Source organism: Chenopodium album, chromosome 19 (genome assembly GCF_948465745.1).
Source record: "Chenopodium album chromosome 19, dcCheAlbu1.1, whole genome shotgun sequence".
In the NCBI taxonomy this organism is placed as follows: domain Eukaryota; kingdom Viridiplantae; phylum Streptophyta; class Magnoliopsida; order Caryophyllales; family Amaranthaceae; genus Chenopodium; species Chenopodium album.
In genome coordinates this window covers 12,369,691-12,389,503 of record NC_137852.1, presented here as the reverse complement: position 1 = coordinate 12,389,503, position 19,813 = coordinate 12,369,691, and the positions used below count along the sequence as shown (strand labels likewise).

Genomic DNA, 19,813 nt, shown 5'->3' with positions numbered 1-19,813 from the left:
GAATGTTGGTCTTGTCTTTATTTTTGAGCACTCATAACAATGTTACTATTTTTATAAGTATTAATAAAAGAAAATTGAGTTTCCGCTGCAAGTTTTGTTGTTGAGTTAAGTACTTTGAGTAGCCTTGCGTTATCACGCGGCGGTAATACGCCCAAGTCTATCTCTACGGTGTAATTATACGTATTATACTAGTATTTCCATAGAGGGAGATTATGGGGTGTTACACTTGAAGTAGAGAAAGATCTATTCCGACCTCGGGAAAATGATGAAAAAATTCTTGGTCCTGAAGTACCATATCTTAGTGCAATTGGAGCACTAATGTACCTTGCAAGTCATACACGACCCGACATATCATTTTCGATTAATTTATTAGCAAGGTTTAGTTCATGTCCAACCCAGAGGCATTGGAATGGAATTAAATATTTACTTCGTTATCTTCAAGGTACGAAGGATATGGGTTTATTTTTCCCAAAGTTGTCCAAAGAAAATTTGATTGGTTTTGCAGATGCAGGTTATTTATCTGATCCTCATAATGGTCGATCACAAACTGGATATGTGTTCACCTATGGTGGTACTGCCATTTCTTGGCGTTCTATGAAACAAACCATTGCAGCTACGTTTTCCAATCATTTTGAGATTTTAGCATTTCACGAGGCTAGTCGTGAATGTTTATGGTTAATGTCGGTAGTTCAACATATAAAAGCAGTTTGTGGTTTATCATCTGGAAAAGAGGCATCGAAAACTTTATATGAGGATAATGCAGCTTGTATTGCTCAACTTAAGGAAGGATACATCAAAGGTGACAGAACAAAGCACATCTTACCCAAATTTTTCTTCACTCATGATCTTCAGAAGAATGGAGGTATAAATGTATTGCAGATTCGTTCAAGTGAGAATTTAGCAGACTTATTCACTAAGGCTCTTCTGACAGCAACATTTAAAAAGTTAGTTTATCGTATTGGATTGCGTCGTCTCAAAGATCTTCATTGATATAATAATGAGGGGGAGTAATAACGCGCTGCACTCTTTTTCCCTTATCCATGGTTTTTTTCCCACAGGGTTTTTCCTGGAAAGGTTTTTAATGAGGCAGCATATATGCTCATTACATCTATTTTATGATAATGAACATCCAAGGGGGAGTGTTATAAAATATGTTAATAATGGATGGTCATTATAGCTTGTAAATGTCACTTTTATGACTATCTTAAGTATGATTGTAATAGCACCCTTGTAATCCTCATTTGTCATTAGGTCACATTAACCCTCTCATGAATGGATTCTTCATTGTCCGTATAGGTTACAATGTTCTATCATGTATATATATAGGTGACTCATGAAATGGATGAATATAAACATAACACAATTACCTCTCTACATCTCTCTCTCTTATTCTCCCTTTCCCCTTATTTTATAATAAAAACTAATTTAGTATATTTATTTATCTTTTACTCATATTTATTTGTAAAATTTATTAATTATTACATTTACAAATTATTACATCTTATATAGGCATAAAGACTTTAGAATTACCTTTTTACTATAGAAAGAATGAAAACTTCTCATATAAAATTAAGTAGATGAACTATAATTTAAAAGTTTAACGATATACTGAGCTCGTTTATTGAATAAAGTTCGTTCAAGTTTGTCCTTAAACTCGAAATACAAACATATACGTTCGTGAACAAAGCTCGAGCATGCCAAATCCGTAACGAGCCAAGCTTGAACAAGATTTTTGTAAGCTCGTTCAAGCTCGAAATAGCTCGAACACTAAATTTTCTTATCAAGCTTTGTTCGAACAGACTAAAACTCGGCTCGACTCGAATATTTTGCAGCCCTTTACCTTGAGTTTGGATGTACTGTGTACGGGGTTGTGTTATACTATCTATCGGGCCATGGAGAAATTTTAAGTTTTTCAACATGAAAAAAGGATATGTAAATCAGTGGTTATTTATGTCAATTCACTTATTTAATTTGGGGCATTTTTGTATTTTCATTACTTTCTTCCTTCATTCATCATTCCACCATAATTAACCAAACCAAGTTTTTTCCTCCACGGGAGCACAACTGCACACCAACGCCACTACCACCACCTCCACCTGTGGCGGTTCAAAATGCCAATGTGAAGGAAATGCTTTTCCTAAGGGGTTGATATGACCCTAATTTACACTCTTTTGCTACTAGGGTGTCTTTTTGTTGGCGTTAGGTCCGTTGTTGAGGAAATAGGAACAAGAAGAGGAAGAAGGGAAGAAGAAGAGGGACACGAAAAGGGGCGAAAATAGAGACGGTGGTGGTTGTGATGGGTTTCGAAAAGGAACATGTGGCTGTGATGGTGGATAGCGGCTGAGTTGAAGATGGTGGACTGGTGGTAGTGGATGAGACGAACAAGGTAAGACGGAGATGATGGTGGTGGTTCGTAATTGATCGTCGAAATGATGGAGATGCTTTTATTGAGTGTGGTGGCACGAAAAATACAAAGTAGTTCATTGGCAATTTTTCTATAACGCAAACTATTGGGTGCGGTCATTTTACATTTTCAGCCTTTTACATTTACTCTCTAAAAAAAAAGCAGAAAACTGAATATGGGTTTGTTCACACCACCAATTCACAATTCACGATTTGCGATTTGCAATTTGCGATTCACGATTTGTGATGTGCTAGTGGTGGTTTGATGGTGGTTGGGTGCTTCTGTTGTTGCAGTTCGGTGGTGGCTCTGTGAAGGAGGTTGTGGTGGAGGCATTCGCTGGTGGAGAAGCAGTTCACTAGTAGTCGTGGAGGCGTGCGGACGGTGCTTCTGGTTTGCATGGTGCTTCTGGTTTGCTAGTGGTGCTTCCGGTGGTGCTCCGACAGGAAGAAGAGAGATTGGTGGTGCGTGGTTGTGTTGGTGGTAGGTGGGGGCTGCAGCATGAAGGAGAGGGAGTGCAGTGGTGCCGTGGTGGTTGTGTTGGTGGTGATAGGATTAGAAGGGAGAGGAAGAAATCTTGGGCTTTGACTGATGTTTTATGAATCTGCTAACATGGAGAGAGAAAGAAAAAGAGGAAGAGTGGGAAAGATGAGAGAAAATAAAATAAAAAAAATATTTTGTACTTTTATATATTTTGTAAATCAGCTAATATAAGTAATATATTAGCCAATATTGATATTTCATGTCAGTCAACATTAAAGACATCAATAAAAATGTATTAGCCAACAAAAGAAACCTATTAGCCAACAAAAGATATATATAAGCTAACAAAAGATACTTATCAGCTCACATAAAAAACATATCAGCCAACAAATGAAGCGTATAAGCCAACAAATGAAGCGTATCAGCTAACAAAAGCAACAGGCAAGCCAACAAAATAAACATATTAGCCAACAAATGAAACATATAAGCCAACAATTGAAATATATATATCTAGCGATCAAAATAAATGTATCAGCCAATTAAAGGAATATATAAGCCAAATAAGGTTTGATATCAGCCACCAAAATGAAAAAAAAAAAAAATTAGCCAACAAAAATAATATATTAGCCAACACAAAAGCCATATTAGCCAAAAGCCAACTCATTAAACATATCAGGCTATCAGCTAACAAGTTGAATATATCAGCCAAGCCTCTCGCACCAAACAATTCGTGCGTCCGTCCGCACGCAATACCTTCTCTTTCTATAAACCTCTTAATTAGCAGATTTCCATTCTTGCCTGTAATTTTACGAATTAAAGTGTTTTCGTGCTAACGTACGGTATATACGTATCTTGTATCCTACATAGAAAGAAAAACAGTAGGAGATGGGAAAGTTATAAAAAAATAAAAAAATTAAGATTTGAGAACTGGGCTTTTGGAGAACTGTGGTTAACTGACTTTTAAATCTATCTATCTATACTTATTTAAAAACACAAAGAATAATAGGGATCCCAATCATGCCATATGTAAACTTTATTTTTCACCAATGCCACATGTCACATCCTTCAGTAATTAATCCCCTTTCTTATATATTTTTTTTAAAAAAATAACTAGCTTTAATTCAATACATGTATGAATGTTATTTAATTCATTTTCCCCAACTTAAATTTTTCTACAATTACATTCAATTTTTCACTCCTTCTTCTCCTTTATAAACTATTCATTTTCTAAGTAAATCATATTATAAAATAAGAAAATTTATATTGTACACCTATAAACATCCTGTTCATTGCACGGGCCAGAAGGCAAGTGATATATTAAAGATTTAACCTCTTAAGAAACAGATTTTATTTTTTATCCTGAGAAAATAGGGTGCCCTCTTGGGGCATCGATATAAATATCCCCACATATTTCATTCCTAAGGTACGATTTTAACTATTCACAAATACTTCAAAAAAAATTTATCTTCTTATTGAGGTATATATTGACTTTATTATGGTTTCTTAAGACAGACTCGAGGGCAGTAGACTTTCATTAACCGTACATGTATTTAATTACTCCGTAGATTAGAATTGAAATATTTACCGGCCCTAATACAAGTTCCCTAATATATAATTCAATCAAAACAAATATCGGCTCTTTGTGGCTCTATTTACACCAAAAATTGAAAAATGGTGATATTTGACACGTGTTACAAGTAACCTATTAAACACGTTACCAAAACTCCAAAAGGTCATGTTCCATTTATAGCAAATGTGTTATTCATAGCAACATTTTGAAATAATTCAAAGATTATTTCATTTTGAGAAGACCGTGCAAAGATGGCATTATCCATGGTAACTGTCCATAAATTCCTTTTAATTTAAATCTGTATAATTTTTAGATACAATCCTTTTTTTTTATATTACAATGTATTTTTATTTTAATTTATTTTTTTAAATGTAAATTTGGAGAAAATTTTTAATAACACATCGCCAATCATTCCTTTAGTTTTGCTTCCAATAGTATGTATTTCCTTCGTTTCTTTGTAGTTCACACATTTCTTTAGTCATGTTTGGAAGTGCATAAATTCAACCATTAATATGTTTAGTTAGCGATAAGTAAAACTGTTATATTACGAAAAGTTGATATTTTAAAAATGTATACAACGTGATCCCACATATATTTTTCATTTCGTACAAAGAGCAAAACACAATTAAAGGGGAGTGTTTGAATAATGTTAAAGTCAAAACATGTTAACTAAATACAGAAGGAGATAATATTTTTTAATTAGTTTAATAATTGTATCACAAGATACAAAACAAATCTAAAAAGTTTCAAGAGTACTATGTACTCTCCTCTGTATTTTAATAAGTGTTACACTTATCAAATGCAACGGTGCTTTAAAAAGTGTTACACTTATAAAATATGACAGTGTTTTAATAAGTGTTACACTTCCTTTGGAAAAAAAGCTACATTTTAATAAGTAGTATTATATCTTTCTCCTTTTATGGTTTCCACTCAAGCCCACTATTTATTCTTTTTAATTCTTTCCTCTCACATTTAATACTTTTCAATAAATTATTGACTTCACTATCTTTCTTTTACAATGTTTTAAATTTTTAATACTCCTAATGCCCCATTCACCACTTATTTCATTTAAGTTAAGTAAATTGCTTAAAACTGTGTGACGATGATAGTTTAAGACCCTGTTCTCTTCACCTTATTTTTGTTGATCTAAAATTATTTTTACTAAAATAAAATTATATTTGTTGAACTTAAATTATTTTTACTGAACTTAAATTAATTTTAATGAACTGAAATTATTTTTGCTGAACCGAAATTATTTTTACTGATTTTCTATTATAATTCTTCTTTAATAAAACTGAATTTTACTGAACTGAACTTATTTTACTAAACTGAAATTAATTATTTTTACTGAACTAAAATTAATTTTACTGAATTGAAATTATTTTTAACAAGTTATTAAAATACCGAAAAATGAAGAAGAAAACTACGGTATTCAACAAGAGTTTCACAGCAAATTTTGGCATTTGTAGTGCATTTCGTGCTGAGTTATTAGCTGCTGAAATAGGCTTACAAATGGCAAGAAATAAGGGTGTCTCGAAGCTTGTTCTGCAGATGGATAATAAGGCATGTTTAGAAGCTCTCAGCAATGCTGCCATTCAAGGAGGGGAATACATTCATATTCTTGCTTCTTGCAGTAGAATAGTTAGTTCTTTTAATAATTCTGTTAGTTTTTCTCATTGTTTTGTTGGAACATTTATAGATAAATGTGGTTATGAGTTCATATATGAAGTTTATATTATGCTAGGTGTTGAGGAGGATTAGTGTAATGATTATACTTAGAGGTATAACAAAGCAAGATGTATAAAAGTGACAAAACAAGGCAAAATTGACATATTTGTGCTTCACCCTGGCTGCCAGGGCAATCTTGCCCTGTAGGGCGAGCATGAGTAAAAATTGTCAATTATCTCAATTTCATTGAGATGTTGCTCGCGCCCGGTAGGGCTCCTTTGCCCGATCTGTCAGGGCGAAGGGGGTTTGTCAATTTTTACATGTTTTACAAAAGTGTTGCTCGTGCCCGGTAGGGCTCAATTGCCCGGTCTGACCGGGCGGAGTTCAAAACTGACGGTTTTTGCCAGTTTTGAGCGTATTGCTTTGTGAACGGACATATCCGTTGGATGTTAACTACTCTTCATATAAACTCTATAAATAGGGGTTTGTATGACATATATGATGAAAAAGATGGAGAGAAAAAGGATGAGAAAAGATATTATCATCTAACTTGCTTCTTTTGAGAGAATTTATCTATAGTATTTTCTCTTGATTGGTTTTACAAACACTTGTTCACAAACTTCTTGTAGATTGATTTTGATAAATAACCAAAATCAATTGTCTCTTCTTTGTATCTCAATAGTTATATCGTGTTAACCCTGTTGTTTCGTAGAGGGTCGATAATAAACTATTAGGAAAGCGGCTATGATACGTGCCTAGAAGAAATATCCGGTCCCTCTTGTTCGTTCCACCAAATTTTGTTCTAACAATCTAATAGTTTATTATTCGAGTTGGATATGTATTCTTCTATACGTAACGGGGCCATCAACAATATAATTATGTTGAGAGTTTAAGGGTGTTGGTTTTGTCATGAGCAATGTAAGATGAATATCTAGTATTGTTGACAACCTTAAGCAAGGAAAGAAGGGGTGAAGTATGAAACGGAATACAAGATTAATGGAAGCCGTGCATTTTGCGGTTGGTTATTTCCATGGTGATTTGGTTAGTTATTTTTCATAATTAATAACTTTCGTTCAAGTGGAAGAATATGATGCAACTTTTGTAAGTAATTCGTAATTAATTTTAATTTGTGATTAACTTTAATTTGTGATTAACTTTGCATGGATGTTTGTCATATTATGCCATGAGTTTGGTATGGTTATTGTTTGTAATTGCAATTTGATTATTTGATTGCGGGCCTATTCATGCATTTCCTTTTCAAGTGGTTGAATTTGAGTATGATATTTATTGATATGGTTGTATCTATCATTATTATTATATATGCAATCTTCTCTATAATATATTTTGACATGATTTTATCAAATTTTATTTTGATGACGATGTTTTGGTAATAGAGGAGTGTTAACCATGTGTATTTAATAATTTTGTTTGATATGAAATCATAAGATACTCATCTTTGTATGAAGGGGGTATGATTCACAAGATGGTTTTTATTATGAGTTGATTCATAATGTTGTCTTGTGTAATGATTTCAAGGAAAAATCGATTGTATAAGTGTATATATGAAACAAATTGATGGCAATGAATGTCTGCCAAATTTGTATATATGTTTAATTATTTCTTATACATGGAACTGATTTTGGTGTATGTTAAATTATTAAATGATTTTATCTTTCATGATGTCCATGTTTTTTGGAAGAAGAATTATTTCTTGATTATCATGATGAGAAAGATAAATGATTATGGCAAATTATTGTTTTCTTTTGTTGAATTTTTATGTCATATGATGGTTATGAACATTAGTTTTGACATGTTATTTATCTGTTCATTTATGGATGTTATCATTTTATTGATGTTTTCTATGGTTTAATAGAAAAATGTGTATTATTAACTTTATATACCTTTCTTGGTGATAAAGAGGGTATGTATGTACAAGGCAAATATTTTGTGATTTTAATTTCACAATGTTGTCTTGGGTTATGATCTTTTCGTAACTCATTAGTATAAGTGTTTATATATAAATTTGTGTGTCAAAATTTGTATATATGGTTGGGGAATTCTTATACTTGAAATGATTTATGAATGTTGATAAAGTTATGAATGTTGTGATTTTCATTTTCATGAAAAACAATTATCATACTTGATACTAGTATAATGAAAGATATGTGTTTATTATCTTTGGCTTAAACCTTTTAATAGACATATGTGGAAAATCCTTTGGTTGAAGGAAGGTTTAACGCAAGGCTGTAATGGATTAGGGAATTTGTTTTTCAAGAATATGATTGTTCTTCATGGAGGTAGTTTATTCTTCATGAAGATGATGTTCTTTGTGGAGGAGGTTTATTATTCATAAAGGTGGATTGTTTTCATGGAGGAGGTTTATTCTTCATGAAGATGGTGTTCTTTGTGGAGGAGGTTTATTCTTCATAAAGATGGTTTGTTTTAATTTCTTGGAAAAGTTTTAATTCCTTTGAGTATTATATAAGGCTTGCACGATACTTTATTTAAAGTATGGACATGATGTTGAAATTAAATAGTTTAGGTGTTTTTGTTATATAAAATGTTTTATGGTTTAAATCCATGTACTATATCACTAATGTATGATCATGTATGATTGTGGTGATTGTGAATTTTATACGGTTTAAATATTTTATTTAACTTGGCGGAATTTTGGCCAAAGTATTGTCAAGTTATGTTAATGTTGTATAAAATTCTGATGGGATGAAAATTAAGCCCAAAATTAATTACCGGTAAAGAAAACTCAATTCAACGTCTAGTACAACGCTAGATCTTGAATTCAATGAGGATCCAACTTTACTTGGTGATTTGAAGCACTATATTTATTAATATATCTCAAGGTTAGTGCTTAGTATTGCAATGTAAAGAGGTTGAAGTTTCTTTCTTAATAGACTTTTGGGAGGTTGCTCATATTGCAAGAGCATGTTTATATTGAAAGTCTATCTATATGAGTAAGAAGTTTGGCCGCTTCACCAAGTTAGGGGCTTAACTTGGAGATACTCATGAATTGGATATGGACACAAGGCCCTTAATGGTGTCAAGGTTACATGAAAGTTTGTATAAAACTTGTGTGTATAGTACCTTCAATGGTTCAAAGTGGTTGTATGATTCAAAGCTTAGTCTATCATTATGATCGGAATCATTGTTAAGTGTACTATTCTAAGTGAAAATTCAATCGTTTCGACATTTTCACAATGCATGAGTTTAAGTGTTTGTTTATTAAGCAAGGCATAAGCATTATACATTTATTTATAAATGGAGGAGGATTGTTGGAACATTTATAGATAAATGTGGTTATGAGTTCATATATGAAGTTTATATTATGCTAGGTGTTGAGGAGGATTAGTGTAATGATTATACTTAGAGGTATAACAAAGCAAGATGTATAAAAGTGACAAAACAAGGCAAAATTGACATATTTGTGCTTCGCCCTGGCTGCCAGGGCAATCTTGCCCTGTAGGGCGAGCATGAGTAAAAATTGTCAATTATCTCAATTTCATTGAGATGTTGCTCGCGCCCGGTAGGCTCCTTTGCCCGGTCTGTCAGGGCGAAGGGGGTTTGTCAATTTTTACATGTTTTACAAAAGTGTTGCTCGTGCCCGGTAGGGCTCAATTGCCCGGTCTGACCGGGCGGAGTTCAAAACTGACGGTTTTTGCCAGTTTTGAGCGTATTGCTTTGTGAACGGACATATCCGTTGGATGTTAACTACTCTTCATATAAACTCTATAAATAGGGGTTTGTATGACATATATGATGAAAAAGATGGAGAGAAAAAGGATGAGAAAAGATATTATCATCTAACTTGCTTCTTTTGAGAGAATTTATCTATAGTATTTTCTCTTGATTGGTTTTACAAACACTTGTTCACAAACTTCTTGTAGATTGATTTTGATAAACAACCAAAATCAATTGTCTCTTCTTTGTATCCCAATAGTTATATCGTGTTAACCCTGTTGTTTCGTAGAGGGTCGATAATAAACTATTAGGAAAGCGGCTATGATACGTGCCTAGAAGAAATATCCGGTCCCTCTTGTTCGTTCCTCCAAATTTTGTTCTAACATGTTTTAGGGAAGGGAATAGGGTTGCGGATCGACTTGCCAATATGGGGGTCATCCAAGAAGAGAGGATTATTTATTTCGATGCGCCTCCGATCGAAATAAATAATCTTCTAAGGGAGGATGTTATTGGTGTGGCTTGGCCACGGTTTGTAGTTTGATGTTTCTTTTTCTTGAATAAACAGGGCTTAGGGCCTGTTCTCATTGACTGAACTCAGCTGAACTGAACTGAACTCAGCTGAACTGAACTGAACTGAACTCAACTGAACTGAATTGAACTGAACTGAAATGAATATTTTATAAGAGAAGGAAATTAGGAGCTGAACTGAATTGAATTGAGCTGAACTGAACTGAACTGAACTCAGCTGAACTGAACTGAATTTCAACGTAAAAGAACATGCCCTTAGACCCTCATTTGCACCAAAAAAAAAAAAAAAACAAAAACAAAAACGCATCCAATAATAATTGTCCTGTGAGTACCCACATTTAACATTTCACTTCAAATGGGGCAGTAGTAATAATTCAGGTCTCCACTTCTTCCCACTTTTCATTTCATTCATAATCACTCGTTCTCTGTATTTCAAACTCTCATCTACAATTTTTCTGCCATTTTTTTTTAACCTTTTTAACAAATATGGCAGTAGTAGAGATAATAGTTTCAGCAATGTTCAAAGAAGTGTTGGATAAACTGGTGTCCGAAGGAGTGAAGCAGTTCACAAAACTGGTTAACAAAGGAAAGAATTCTAAAACTAAAATAAAAATCGAAGAATGGAAGGATGAACTGGAGATGATTGAAGCAGTATTGATCGATGCTGAAGAGAAGCAATGTTACGAGCAAAACGGAAAAACGATTAGATTATGGTTGGAGGATCTTCAAGATTTGGGTTTTGATTTAGAGGATCTTTTGGATGACTTTGCCTATGAAGTCCTCAAAATGACTCAGGATAGCAATGATGATTTTGATGTTCATCATTTCAACAAGAATGCTCGTCGGTTTCTTCCAACGTCCTTCCATAATATGGTTTGTATGAATATCTAGCACTATATAATATTTACTTTTATCTTATTTTCTATTATTTGAAGTTTAGCTTGGTTTAATGGGACGTTGGTGGGAAATGTAGTTGATTTTTGAGTTTTGAACTTGAATTGAACCTGAATTTTGCTAAAATAGGCGATAATGTGTATAATATTAAACATTAGAGAGTTAGAGTAGTGAACTGGGATCATGTTTTGGCAATGGACGAATTAGGGCCTGTTCTCTTCGGATTATTTTCACTTTAGTTCAGTTCAATTCCAATAATTTCAGTTCAGTTCTTAATTTATTTCTCTCATGAAATATTCAATTCAGCTTAGTTCAGCCTTATAAGTTCAGTTCAGTCAATCAGAACAGGCCCTTAGACTATAGATAAATGTAGGTTCGGAGGGATAGGCCGGCCGGTTTGGGTGGGGTTAGTGGTTGGGCTACGGTGGGGGATGGAGGAGGGGGGGTTGGCTAGGATAAAATTTACCCTTTGTTACCGGTCATTTGGTCTATTGGAGGCAAACTCATATCAAAGTTGAAATTATTAGATAAAAATACATATTGGGATTATTAAAAGTAAATCGCCCAATGATGAGATATAAAGTGAATTTTTCCTTTTTTTTAATTGTCTTCGTTATTTTTATAGTCAACTTTTATATAATTTCTCTATCTTTTAGTTGCCTTACTTTAGTTTTCACGAACTGTTAAGCAATTTTTGGAGTAGAGAGAGAGAAAAAAAAAAAGCTCTTGTGATAAGAAAGAGATAGAGAGAATTTATTAGTTAAAAAATGTGATCAACTAACTATTGTTTTAGGAAAATGATGTACCAGTAAAATCAACTAACAACCAGATGAAATATAATTTCTGGTTTGCCTACTAAAATAAATTAAAAAAAAAAAAACTAAAATATAGAAAAATCATGGAGAGAGCAAATAATTTGTTTATGCATTGGGAAGGAAGGATTTCTGTAATTTTAATAGTAGTTTATTTGCTTTTTTGTTGAATAAATTAGCTATTGAATTATAGCATTATTTATCATATTAGCTTATAAACTTCAATCAATCAGGTTGGCATTTTGGCTTGTGGATGTAGTGCTACCAGGCAAATTGGATACTCTGTTCCAGATTTTTCATCTAGGATTGATGAGATTAATAACGCCTTGAACAAGATTAAATCCCGAACTCCGACTTTGAGTCTCCTATCCAACATACGTTTACCAACATATGCAGTAGAGAAGCAGCAAAGAAAGATGCCAGAGACCTCGTCTTTGATAAAAGAACCTCATGTTTATGGTAGGGATGGTAGGAAAAAAGATATCATCTGTCAATTGCTCGAAGATAGACCAAGTTATGAGAATTATGTTGTGATCCCTATTGTTGGAATGGGAGGCATTGGGAAGACAACTCTTGCTCAGTATGTCTACAATGATGAGCAGGTGAAGGCTCACTTTGCTGTTAAGGCATGGGTGTGCGTATCTGATGTGTTTGATGTGAAACGCGTTACAAAAGATGTTATTAACTCGGCCACCCATGGGATTTTTGATTGTAGCAACCTGAATCAGGCACAGGAAAAATTGCAGCAAGTGCTGAAAGGACGAAAATTCTTAATTGTTCTTGATGATGTTTGGAGCGAGAGTTATGAAGATTGGGATCAACTTAGGACACCTTTTCTTGGTGCAGCAAGAGGAAGCAGAGTTATAGTCACATCAAGAAGTGATAAGACTGCGAAGAAGATGACTAAAAATCACAGCACTATCATCCATTTAGAAGGTTTGTCAGGTGATGATTGTTGGTGTTTATTTCAACAACATGTGAATGTAGATGATCTTGAGATCAAGGATGACATTGTACGAAAGTGCAAAGGATTGCCATTGGCTGCGAAAACCCTAGGAGGTCTCATAAAATGTACAACAGAGAAGAGCAAACGTCGAGAGATATTAGAGAGCAATGTTTGGTGTGAAGAATACGAGGAATGCAATGTTTTACCGGTTCTGAGGGTGAGTTATCATTATCTTCCATCTTATTTGAAGAGAGTCTTTGCTTATTGTTCTGCACTTCCGAAAGATTACAAGTTCAAAGAGATGGAGATCATCCAATTGTGGATGGCTCAGGGTTTCCTACCAGACAGTAAAGGCAGAAGGATGGAGGATATAGGCCAAAATTACTTCAATGATCTGGTATCAAGGTCATTATTTGAAAAAAAGACATTTTTTCAAGGATTTTACCTCATGCATGACCTTATCCATGATGTGGCTAAATTGGCTGCAGGTGACGTCTGTTATGTAATGGATGCTGTGGATACACAGAGAAATCTCAGAAGAACTCGCCATTTGTTTATCACGGAGCATGTTCAAACTTTGGGAAATCAAATTATGGTTCCTCAGTTGCGAACTTTTCTATGCAACTATTGTTTAATCAGTGACAATTTGGACTTCATCCAAAGAATGCAATATGTACGCTCCCTATACCTAGTTTCAGAGAATATTGAAGTTTTGCCAGAATGTATTGGTAATTTAAAATACTTGCGCTACCTAAGACTCAAATTCAGACGAATAAAAGCATTGCCACAATCAATCAACAATCTTTGGAATCTCCAAACACTATGCTTGGAAGGCTGTTATACATTTGTGAAGGTTCCATGTATAGAATCGCTGGGGAAACTTCGTCACTTGAACTTTGGTGATATCTCTTTAAAGGAGATGCCGCTTGGAATCGGGAAATTAACAAACTTGCAAACTTTGAAGACATTTGTGTTGGCAGCTGGAGGTGGGTCCAGGGTAAGCGAGTTGGGGAAGTTGAATCAGCTCCATGAAAGATTATTAATCATTTCCGGGCTAGAAAATGTGACAGAGGTTAGGGACGCAGAGGAAGCCCAATTGTGTAAAAAAGAGAGTCTAGATGGGTTGAATTTGAAATGGGAAACTTGTACTGATGAGGTCGATGACAAGACTAGGTTAGATGTGGTTGAGATGTTGTGGCCTCATACTTCCATCAAAGAGTGTGAATTGGATGGGTACATGGGCTTGAAATTTCCAAGTTGGTTGGGAGATCCCTCTTTCTTTAACATGGTGCACTTGAAGTTGAAAAACTGTCAGAAATGTGTATGCTTGCCTCCATTGGGGCAACTACGCTCGTTGAAGAGTCTGCTGGTTAAATATATGGATAGTGTTAAGGAGGTAGGTCTTGAATTTTATGGGAATTGCTCAACTCCTCCTTTCCCATCTCTGAAGATTCTAAATTTTTCTCATATGAAATCCTGGGAGAAGTGGGTGCACCCACCAGTTGACTACAAGGCATTTTCCATCCTCGAAACCCTTTATATGTATGATTGTCCATCATTGCAAGGCAATCTACCTCCTCTTTTGCCTTCTCTTACAAGGCTGGAAATCAATGAATTGAAGAATATGGAAAGGCTTGCTGGTGAATTGCTCCATTTCACCTCCCTCAATGATTTAAGGATTGAAAAATGTCCTAAACTTCATAGCTTAGCGGAAGGTGGTTCACCCTTGAGATCCCTTGAAATAAAAGAAGCGAACTCAAAGCAGGCGGAAACAAAGTGGGAATTGCACCTCCTTCATTCACTTAAAATTCTTAGGCTTGAAAATGTAGGCACTTCCGTAGATTCTCAAGAGTGTATTCCTTGCCCACATCTTTCTCTCCCGTCTTCCTTGTTTGAATTACAAATCAAGAGTTTCCAAAATTTGAAAACCATATCCAATTGCAGCACCCTTCCCAACCTCACTTATCTTTATGTTAGGGATTGCCCAAGGCTTGAATCATTGGTTAGCAATTCGACCTCACTTACACATTTATCAATTCATAATTGCCCAGAACTACACAACTTTCCACAAGGAGATTTACCCACAAACCTAATGTACCTTTCAATCAGTGGAACCAAGATAGACAAACCAATAAAAGAGTGGAGATTGTACCTTCTTACTTCCCTTTGTGATCTTGCACTTGGAAATGTAGGCAGCTGTGTTGATACAGTAGAGTCCATTAGCTATCCCGACTTCCCCTCTTCTTTGTGTATATTAGCCATAGAGGGTTTCCAAAATTTGAAAACAATATGTTGTTCCACTCTTCCCAAATTGCGCTATATAGATATCAAATATTGCCCCAAATTGGAATCCTTTGGTGACAATGGCCTTCCTCCACACATTAAAGAAGTTTACATTGAAAAGTGTGATATGATAGAACAACAATTGACAAGTGATCCCAATGGCTGTATAATAGCAGAGTATGAAAGACACTCACTGCCTCTGTCCAATGGCTGTATGATTCAACCCAGCTCTGTCCATTCAAGTAAGTTTGCTTAAATAATGGTCTCGCGTACATTTAAGTAACTTTAAACTAATCATCTGTTAGGATTGCAGTGGCTTAGTCTCTAAACTAGGCTGATCTTGAAATTTCAATATACGTGCATTCTCTTCAGGCGTGGACATTGTATTGGTTAAGAGATACCGAGTATGTTGTTTAGGAACATTAGTACATTGTATTGCCTTTTTGCCTACTTTTATTTTTGCACTCTCAAACAGATGATTAGTTTAAAGTTCTAGAAAAATGTAGGAACATTATGACAATGTTGCTTTTGTTATTCTTTTCCTAAATATTGCAAATAATTTAATGAAAGTGGCTGGAAGGAGAACTTGATCAATCAACTAGCTGTATATGTATACATATCTTTCACAACACACTGCAGTTTAACTTCATATCGAATTTAAATTTGTGGCATTGTAGAAATTAACGATCATTGTAGTCGTACATACCTTCTATATGTAACTTGATAGTTTCAATTTTACTTTTTTAGATGAGCTATAAATAACAATATATGAACAATGTTCTGATATATTGTATTATAAATGCAACTGTTTGCTCATGCTATGGTGCTAAGAACTCAAGAAGCCTAACAGTAGTAATAACATGTACCATTTTAAGGTAACATATTGGAAAAGCTTGCCTTGTTTTCATTTTCAAATTTAAGATGTATTTTTGAGTGCTGCTGATGGTGATGTGAAGAAATATGTTACCTGATTCGAACTTTAACTCAAGGCATTTGTTTACCATCTAGATTTTTGGCTGTCTCGTAACTATTCAAATCTAAATTCTATTGCTGAAATTATTCATTTGTTGATTTGTTCTTTCAATTCTGTACATCCTCAGCTTGAAGTTTGATTTTTTTTTTTTATTTTTTATTTTTATTTTATTTATTTATTTTTTATTTATAATTTTTTTATGAAATCCATCAATGTATGATCATCTGATGCTTATATAAAGACTATGTATTTCCATGTTCACTGCATGCTTGACCATTGTTACCAACTAAAGGTGCTCTAACAACTAGCTTATCATATAGATGGTGATCTGATGAAATGCTGTGCATACAACTAGCTTTTGGTGGGTTTTCCTGAGTTAAGTTAGCTTTGCCTGACATAGAAAATATGCAGGACCTTGAAAACGTGTCTTTTAGGTTCTAACAATGGTTTGGTTTGGACACAGTTTAGCTTCAACAAAGACTCAAAAAAATTGATTTGTTTTTCAATGTGACGAATTTGCCATTTATCTGTTCTCGAGTTTTGGTAGTTCAATAACAACCAGATTTTCTTCATTAGGCTTGTGTTATTCCAGAGGTATATCTAATAACAACCAGATTTTCTTCTGCATATTAACAGTAGATGGTTTATAGGCATTGAGGTATTCTATGATTTTCAAGTTTTATCATATTGCATTTTTTTGGACAATGAATTATAAGTAAATGCTTTCTCTTCTGTTTACAATAAACTCATGTGAGTTTTTATGTTCACTTGTTTACATCATATTTTCCCATATGTTGATCGAATGATTGATTGAGCTGGTGACCTAGCACTTTATTTTATTGCACATTTGGACTAAAAACAATGGCATGTAAATTTTTTTGCCTAATAGCATTGCACATACCTTCTTATATCAGGTGACAAACATATTGGTTATTCTACCCTTCTCGGCCTTTTGGAGCAGAAAGCCTCTCCAAGTTCAGACATTCATTCAAGCAGGGGCTTGGCAAATATTTACACTGAATTACGAATACAGACACTTAATTTGGAGTAAGTATTATTTGTTTTTAAAGTTGGTTGATGCGTGTTTCATATTTTCTAGTATATGGATAAAACTCCAACTAGTAAAGAATAAAGAAAATTAGATAAAACTCCATGCTATACACTTATGTTTCTTATTCTCTATTATATGGATAAAAATGAATAACTTTACATACTAATAATACAATAATTATGTTCCATTTCTAAATTTATTACACTTGAAAAAAAAATTGCAAATTTATAGTTGTATTTTTAAAAATAATCCTTTCATCACACCATTTGTATATATTTTCCATGTTATTTTATTTACTTTGCAATAAAACTTAGTAAATGGAGTCTTCTTGATCAAACCATGGACTCTTGTTAGGCCTTTCAATGTTCCTAAGAGCCCTCCACACAAGACTATTGCACTTAATACCAGACCCAAAACTTATTTGCCAACCCCTATCACCTCTTTTCATCTTTTTATTAGCTTCCAAATAAGCTAACTCATACCAAACACTACTACTAGAAGTGTTACCAAATCTCTCTAATGTTTTCCTTGATGGTTCCATGTATTCCTTTGTGAGCTCTAAGTTCTTCTCAAATTCATCGAGCACTTTCTTGCTTGTTGCAATGATGCAAAAATGATCGAATGCTTGCTTGAAGTTCGGTATGTAAGGCCTAGATGAGGTTTTGTTACGTAGCAAAGTGGTGAAGAATTGAAATTGTTCGGTGAATGGTAGGACTAGTGGCCCTAGGGTGGTGATGTTAGCCTTGACTGCATTTCCACCAACTTCTAACACATCTTTGCTTACTGAGATGCCTAGCTGCCCTTCGGCGTCTTCTTTCAAGTGTATGCTCTTGAAGCTCCTATTGTCCATGCCCTTATTAGTGCGAACAACCTACCGAGTGCAAGAAAAAAAAATAAAATAAATAAATAGAAACAGAGTAAAGGAACAAATCACATTGATTGGTTCGTTCTTGGACAATTAATTGATTGTTAGTTATAATGAATCATGAATGTTCTATGAAAATATGTTACTTGAACGTTACGTTAGTTATTCCTAGTATGAAAATTTATAGTCACACGTACATTTTTTATAGAATGTTTAAAAATATTATTTACATACTTAATGGTTTATGATTTTCGGCTATGTCTTTTTCTTAACAGGGGTCGGACTTGGGAAGAAGATAGGAATAACATACATTTTTGTAAGGATTTATCATCTCCTTACTTGAATTAAGGTTGAAACAATATAATAAATATATAGTTCAATAAAATTTGTTCAAAAAAATTCAAATTGTTTGAGTAGTCATGCATATGCATTTATGAGACCATGTTGTTTCATAGCATATACATAAAAATTCATGATATTTGAATAAGGTGATGATGGATGTATAGAAATATGTACCTGTTTTAACTCATACTTGGCCCTCCTACGATCAAGGCGGCGATTTGAGAGCAGCATAGCAGCACCTCCCATCCTAAGGAAACAATTTGGGAGCACCATATCTAGTTCCTTTCCTGTATACCATGAATGGCTAATGATCTCCGTGCTAACAACAAGCGCGTATGAACCTGGATAAACATTCAAGAGGTCTTGAGCCATATCAATAGCCACAGCTCCGGCAGCACAACCCATACCGCCAAGATTAAAGCTTTGAACATTGTGCTTAAGCTTGTAATGGTTTATTACCATGGCAGAAAGTGATGGTGTAGTGTTAAGTGTAGTACAATTAACAATGAGTATAGAAATGTCTCTTGGATTGATTTTTGTAGCTGCTAAGAGATCATCAATAGCTTCGAAAATAACCGTTGCTGCCTCTTCTCTTGATTGCTTGAGAGATCTCTTGAATCCAGGCTGAAATATTGCCTTAGGCAAACATGTTTCATCACCAATGCCAGAATATTTTAGGGCTTTTTCTTGAAACCCTAATGTTTTTTCATCAAAGTTGCCTGATTTTCTAGCCAAGTCAATGAACTCCTTCTTTGAAACCTGTCATAATAGTTACAATTTTATTCATCATTAGTACATGATTTTCAAAGATTATAATAGCATAGAAATTACAATATAATGTGATTAATACAACAATGTTATTCACCTTAAGCTCTTTTGGTGGTGAATAACAAGCAAAATCAATCAAGTAGGTTGGTCTTGGAAGAAGGAAATTATAGGTAAAATCAACCAAGTAAAGAAGACTTAGAATTAAAATGGCACTAGAAAAATCATAGTTGAGGTCATAGTCATCCCATATGAGTTTGCCTAGATGGGCACCAACGATTAAGGCTAAAAGTGGCGCGGTTACAATGTACAAACCATGGCTAATTAGATACTGGTATCCAAGCTTCACATATTTAAGATTCACCGAGTTAAGAAAGTTGGGTAACCCTCGCCGAACCCTAACTGAAAAGTTGAGTGACCCTGCATAAGGACCTTCATTCTCAACTCCAGTATTGACAATATCTGTGGAGAAATTCTCCATCTTGATTGACATACTTGCTATAACTAGTTAATAAGGAAAGAATAGAAGAGTTTTGAGA

At 34.2% G+C, this 19,813-nt stretch overlaps 1 protein-coding gene and 1 pseudogene across 1 annotated transcript; one reads left to right on the top strand and one right to left on the bottom strand.

Moving 5' to 3' along the window:
- Positions 1 to 10,755: 10,755 nt before the first annotated feature.
- On the top strand, positions 10,756 to 19,240 carry LOC145594689 (putative disease resistance RPP13-like protein 1). The gene is made up of 4 exons (XM_081651024.1): positions 10,756 to 11,216; positions 12,283 to 15,520; positions 17,166 to 17,298; positions 18,443 to 19,240. Exons 1-4 carry the CDS (start codon positions 10,830 to 10,832, stop codon positions 18,513 to 18,515), a joined length of 3,831 nt encoding a protein of 1,276 aa, XP_081507150.1. The 5' UTR covers positions 10,756 to 10,829; the 3' UTR covers positions 18,516 to 19,240.
- Positions 18,585 to 19,755, bottom strand: LOC145594057 (3-ketoacyl-CoA synthase 10 pseudogene; annotated as a pseudogene).
- Between the last annotated feature and the right edge of the window lie 58 nt (positions 19,756 to 19,813).

What these genes read in the sequence shown, in the direction of transcription:
- LOC145594689 (XM_081651024.1), top strand. Translation starts at nt 10,830, where the DNA reads ATGGCAGTAGTAGAGATAATAGTTTCAGCAATGTTCAAAGAAGTGTTG. An exon ending in ACCCAGCTCTGTCCATTCAA is followed by an intron (nt 15,521 to 17,165) that starts GTAAGTTTGCTT and finishes TTCTTATATCAG; the next exon opens with GTGACAAACATATTGGTTAT. An exon ending in ATACAGACACTTAATTTGGA is followed by an intron (nt 17,299 to 18,442) that starts GTAAGTATTATT and finishes TTTTCTTAACAG; the next exon opens with GGGTCGGACTTGGGAAGAAG.